Source organism: Apaloderma vittatum, unplaced genomic scaffold, assembly GCF_000703405.1.
Source record: "Apaloderma vittatum isolate BGI_N311 unplaced genomic scaffold, ASM70340v1 scaffold26173, whole genome shotgun sequence".
NCBI lineage: Eukaryota > Metazoa > Chordata > Aves > Trogoniformes > Trogonidae > Apaloderma > Apaloderma vittatum.
The window spans coordinates 4,019-10,126 of record NW_009707844.1 but is presented as its reverse complement, the minus strand read 5'-3'; the positions used below and the strand labels follow the sequence as shown (position 1 = coordinate 10,126).

Genomic DNA, 6,108 nt, shown 5'->3' with positions numbered 1-6,108 from the left:
AGGCTCAGAGCTGCAAACTCTCTGCAGAGAGGTGGCCAGACCTGCCTCTCCCTCCTCCTCCTGCACTCCCTTCCAGTTCTGGTCCTCAACCACCCCGCACACTTGCCTTGGTGAGCGCGGCGATGCGCTGGGCCAGCTCTGCTTCCACCTCGGGCAGCGTCTCTGCCTTCCTCATTGTCTGCTGCAGCTTCTGCTCTGCCAGCTCCAGCAGCTCCTGCAGGTGCCGGGCTTTCTCCTCGCACTGCGGGACGGGGCAGGATGGGTGCCAGGCACCGAGCTTTGCCTGCTTGTCCCATCCCCAGCACCCACATCTCCCCAACACATGCCCTGGCTGGGGTGTATTTGGGACCAAGCTTTGGTACCTGGCGGTGCAGGGACTCCTTGTTGGCCAACTCGCTTTCCAACTTGTCATTGAGGTCATGGATGGAGGTGGCTTCTCGCTGGGCTGCCAGGTAGCGTTTTTCCAGCGTGGTGATCCTCTCCTCCATGTCTTCTTTCTGAGCCAAGGCCTGTGGAAGTGATGGGGCTGTCACACCCTGATCTGCAGCCACCATTTGGGTACTAACGGGGCCACCAAGCTCCTGTGAGCCTAGGACTCCCCCGGGTCCAAGCATGCAATGAAAACCCTGCTGCACACGGGGATGAGGACAGCAGAGTGGGGCAGCGATAGAGGCAGGGTCAAGCAATCACAGGAAAACCTTCTAGCATGGACACAGCTCCCCCAGCTCTGAGCACAACCGGGTGTCTCGGTGTCTGCCCATGACCTCGGGGAAGCCCTGCTCATGGACTTGGGGACAATCTCCCAAAGGCAGTGGCTTCTTTTGGGAGGCATGCCGGCCCTCACCCTGCACACAACAGGGGTTACAATCCCTTCCCAGCCCAGAGCACGTGGAAGCTGCTGCGAATGTCTCTGCAACTGCGACAGGCCTGGCAGTGCGAGAGAGCAGTGTCTAACCTCTCGGAGGTCCCTCTGGTACTTGCTGCTCATCTCCTCCGATTTGATCAGATCCTTCCTGGCGGTGCCCAGATCCTCCTCCAGCTCGGCGACGCTGGCAGCCAACGCTGAGATGCGCTCCTTGGCCTGGACCACTTCGAAATTCTGCTTCTCCAGGAGCTCCTGCAGTTCCACCACCCGCCCTGCCTCATCATCCGGGTGGACGGAACCGTTGGAGAGCCGCTGCAAGGCAGCAGAGAGGGAGGCGGATGCCGGGCTGCCCCAGAGCACGGGCTGGCATAGCCTGCAGCTACGCACCGGGGGACCATGGCCCTGCAGGGACCCAGTGACATGGTGGGAAGCGGGGACCTGGGGGTCTGGGACCCTCTGTCAGCAGCCTCCGCTAGCCAGGCATGTGGCTTCTCACAGGCACGATGGAATTGGGATGGCTGAGGGCTTGCCAGAGTGTCTCTGGGAAGCAGAGACCACAGGAGCATCCAAGCAGGAGCACAAAACAGGAGCATCCACCCCATGTCCCAGGGGGCTGGAGCCAGGGGAGAGGGCAAAACGTTTTAAGCACCCCGGAGCCAGCGACGAAGGGGATGGCGAAATGACAGCCTGGGTGAGTGTGGTCAGAGCAGGGCTTTCGGGGGCTCTCACCTTCCAGGGAAGCTTCTGTGCTGGCTCCTTGGGCTCCCTCTCATCCCGCTCACCCGCCGGGGCCTCCCGGGCGGCGCCTTGCTGCAGAGCCGCGACCTGCGTGACAACGGGGCTTAATTAATGAGAGAAAGCAAATGAGACCACCTGGTGCGGGCGAGGCCAGCCCTGCTGCACCCAGGTCTGCAACTGGCTCCCCCTCGGCTTCCTCCACCCTCACATTCAGGGGAAGGCAGCAATGCAGGGGACAAACACCGACGTCGCACCCTGCTCTTCTGGGGGAGGATGGGGAGAAGTCCCTGTAAAGCCACCGAAGGCCGGGCACTGCCTCCCTGCTGAGCCTGGGGAGGTACCACGAGGCACATCTTGGGAAGCGGAAAGAGGAGAAAAATGGGGCCAGGCAGAGGCTGTAAGGTTGGCTTTTTCCTTTTGGCTCCCAGTAGTGGCTGGGCATGAACCTCAGGTAGGAAAACAGGGCTAATATCTCTCCAAGATGAAAAGGGCTACGTGTCAGGGACTGCAAAGTCCCCGTTCCAGGGCCCCAGCAAGGAAAGAGAGAGGGGATGCAAGTCGAGGTGTTCGGAACAGCGAGGTTTGGGTCTCCACTGAGGCAGGGAAAATCACAAGTCACTCCCAGCCCACTGAAATGATTCATGTTCCCGTTGCTTTTGTCAGTGAAATGAACACCAAAAAGCAAAATGACAGAGGAAACCTTGCCTGCGAGACTAAAGTTTTCAGAGCATTTACCAGGTTTCCTTAAACACAGACAATCCTTCGTGTAAATAGAATAAAAGCCTTGCATTAAAAATGCCCAAACGCCACTTCTCTCACCCGAATGATCGTTTGAGAGTGGTGTTGTGGGGAATTCGGCATGAACTCACAAATGTAACACCAAGCAGCCCCAGCCCCCAGCAAGGGCTGCCCCAGCACCTCTTACCTGCCGGTGGGCATCCACGAGCTGCTCCTCCAAGGTTGCCACTCGCTCTAAGGCTGCTCGCAGGCGTTCCCTCACCTGCAGTCGCGTGAGACAACGTGAAAGGCTTGAAAACACCTTTTAGCAGAGGAGCTGAGATGCTCGAAGCAAATGAATGAGCGGGAACAAGAGTCCTACCGCAAAAACTGCACCAGGGGGCCAAATGTCACCACCATGGGAGTGACCCGAGGAAGCGACTTCCCTGTCCCCAGCAGCCTCAAACCCCACTTTTTTCAGCCCACCCAGCCCCTAAAGCGAGGGCGCTGCAGGTTTTGGATGTACAAGACCTTCCTCCTAAGGGACCCCACGGCACCACCCGGCATAAGAACAAAAAAGGGGAGGGAGGAGGAGGGTTGGGAAATCAGCTCGGAGCAGGGGATGAGAGGTCCCAGGAGCTCGACTCACCTTTTCATCCAGCGCCTTGTGATGCTCAAAGAGCGACTTGAGCGCCTTGAGCACCTCGACCTCACTGGAAACCCCGGATGGCGACTGAGCCTGACGCTTGACCACGGTCATCCTCAGGGACCGCTCATGCCTCGACACCAGGCACTCCAGGTGCTCCAGCAAGAGCTGCAAGAGGGCAAGCGTGAGGCTCGCCCCACCCCGGGGCCTGCCGTTACCAGCCCGGCAGCCTGTGGCGCCCCGCGTTTCTGAGGAGCGAAGGGCAGAGAGCGGGTTTGATATGCTCACCCGGGTGTTGTTGCGCTCGGCTTTCAGCTCCGAGATCTCCTCTTCCCTCTCCAGGAGCTGCTCCCGGCAGGAGCTGAGCTCTCGCGTCAGCGTCGCAAACTCCTGCGGAAATCGGGGCACAGCCGTGAGCAGGGAGAGCGGGACAGAGACGGAGCCAGCGCCCCGGCCCCACTGCCGGGACCTCCAGTGCAGAGCGTTCCCCAGCTGGACCCAACCCATGAGAGACGGTGACACCACGGCGAACACTGAGAAATCAGCAGAGAAGCCCAGCCAGGCTGGGAGGTGATATATTCCCGGCTTCCCTAAGCGCTTTGGACACAGGAGAACGTAGCACCCTAATATTTATCCATTTGGTTTGATGTGCAATAACACCAGAAATCGCTCTGCAGCTCCAGAGGCGCTCGATGGCATTTAAAGCCTTCCAGTCAAGGCCACCAGGGTGCTCCCATCCCCGCTGCCACCTTGGTGCAACCCAGCAGAGCACCCACCTCGGCGCATCCCGTAGGGTTAAAACTCACCACAAAGCCACAGCCGGGCAGGATGAGTCCCCTGGCCCTCATCCAGTCTCCGCCACAGCCTCAGCCACCTAAAACCTCCTCCCAAAGGAACGAGCAAGATCTGCCCCAGTCCAGCACGTGGGACCCCATCAAGCTTCTTACGGGGCGCCCCCAAGGCAGGAATCCCAGCTGAGAGCGATGGGGCACAGTGGGAGATGTGGTGGGTCTCCCCAGCCCTTGCTCCAGTCACCGGTCCCTCCAGGGAGGTGCCAGCCAGCGAGCACAGAGCGACGCCAGAGCAGAGCCGCAAAGCCAGTGTAATAGAAGGCATTTAGAATTTGTTAATCAAATTTTATGCTGTGCTAGAAATGAAGTTGTTTAGGCTGCAGTATCCTGTTAAGCAAACATGGATCATACCACGCCATAATCTTCCCTGGCACCAAGGTCAGGCTTGTACCCAGGGGGAGCTGTCTAGCGCCAGCTGCAAAAGAACAAAGGCTGCCAGGATGGACTCACTGTAAGAGTACATAAAACCAAAAATAATTGACAAGAACACTAGTGATAAAGGTATCTAACAAGGACCATCTGGTGATGAAAGCCCCTTGTGGAATTCGAGGACAAAGATATCTTACGAAATATGCTGAGAGCAACTAGTTTTTGAACCAAAGTTCATCGTGAGGAAGACCTACGGCCTTCATCCCTGAAGATCCCTGTCCAAGACCACCAGGAGGCACTGCGCAGGTGTCAAGAGGAGGAGCAACCGACCCTTGGCACTGAGTGCCTTTTTAGAATAGCTCATGAATATTATAAGCATCTAATGAATATGTAACTTTCTTTGCATATAACCAAGGTATCTGCCCGTGCACGGGTGCAGCTGTGGTAAGAGCACTCCTTGGCGAGAGCTGCTCCCCGCTGCCCAGCGCTGTTTTGCTTACTCAGCCGCTTGCTAAATTTAATAAATTATCATTTAAATTCTAAATTGGCTCCTAGGTTTTATTCCCTCAATTTATAACAGCCAGCACGCCCTTTGCCGTACGATGGGCTCCTCAGAAACAAAAGCAACCGCACTTGTGACTGCGCCAGAGGGGAAAGGGAACACACTCTGAAGTTTCTAGGATGGAGGAGAGTTAATTTTCCCTTCAAAAACGAACGCCAAGCCCCTGGCTCAGCCCGGGCGCGCTCTCCCATCGCTCCCAGTTGCACTTCCCATCACCAAGTGGTGCCAGGACTAAGCAATGTTTTTGCAGCTGGGATTTTTCGGGGCAAAAAAATGCAAATGAGGAGATGCTTCATGAATTCACACCAGTTTCGTGGTGTTGTTGAGAAAGGGTTTAAAAAGGAAAAGGGTTTCAGAAGAAGCTGAGAAGGATTTGATTGAGCATTAACAAACCAAATTTCGACTGGGGGCTGAGAGCCGTTTTACAGCACGGAATTCTCTTTCGCTTCAAGTTTCGAGTTAAACAAATAAAAAACCCTTCAAAATGAAGCAAAATGTCGAGGCTTAGGTTGAATCAAACGCTTTGCTCAGCTCAAAGTGAAACCTCTTGCAACAGCTGACGTCCCTCCAGGAAATCGAGAGCTTTTTAATCTGTTTGTCCCACCTGGATTTTCCCTCTCCCTTCCCAGCCCCGCTCACAGTGCTGGGTGGGTTTTAGCCTGGGGTTGGTGGGGATGGTGGTGTCACTGGTGATGCTGAGACCCCCCAGTGGGACAGGACCTGAGTGGACGAAAGAGCCAAAGTGGCCAAAGTCAGTGACCCTCTCTACAAAAAGCTGCTTTTGTGCCCATCGCCGTGCTTCAGCACTGCTGCCACCCCACGTCCTTGCTGCAGAATCCTGAGCCTTCTGCCTCCTTTCCAGACCCTGGGGTCCACCCCACACCTGAGGTCAGCCCTGTCCTCGCTGCTTCAGCCACGGGGTCATCCCTGCCCCATCAGCTGTCCCCCAAAACTGGCCACACGACCCCAAACCTCCATCACCACCCTGACCTTGCCCATCCAGGCACCACGCTTCCTCTTGCACCATCCCGTAGCTCCCTGAAACCTGAAAACCCATGGAAACCCAAAAACTACAGCCCCCTGAAACCCAGGGGACCCCCCAGTTCCTGCAGGAGATCGCTGTGCTGGCCAACCTTTCCTGGATGCCGGCTGGGCAAGGGATGCCGGCTCGGCAGGGCACGCGTGCGTGTGCGGCGCCGCTGGGTTATGCAAGCGCCGTGCGTAAGAGCGAGCAGCTCGCCAGCATCCCCGTGGATTAGATCAGGGCTGGGAACGCTGGTGTGAGAGAGCAGCGGTGAGATGCGCCAGATTAGGTGCCCACACGCCGCTGGCTGCTTCAGATTTTGGGATGTGCCGCTCC

The 6,108-nt window shown here is 57.0% G+C and overlaps 1 protein-coding gene across 1 annotated transcript in view; it reads right to left on the bottom strand.

Moving 5' to 3' along the window:
- Nucleotides 1–3,356, bottom strand: part of LOC104271637 (liprin-alpha-4-like) — a gene marked incomplete at both ends in the record, with an annotated part of 4,829 nt that extends 1,473 nt beyond the window's left edge. The window contains 7 exons of the mRNA XM_009866360.1: nt 107–241; nt 363–509; nt 956–1,177; nt 1,595–1,690; nt 2,529–2,603; nt 2,970–3,134; nt 3,255–3,356. Of these exons, the coding sequence (XP_009864662.1) occupies nt 107–241; nt 363–509; nt 956–1,177; nt 1,595–1,690; nt 2,529–2,603; nt 2,970–3,134; nt 3,255–3,356 (942 nt within the window). The remainder of the gene's footprint in view (nt 1–106; nt 242–362; nt 510–955; nt 1,178–1,594; nt 1,691–2,528; nt 2,604–2,969; nt 3,135–3,254) is intronic.
- Nucleotides 3,357–6,108: the final 2,752 nt, after the last annotated feature.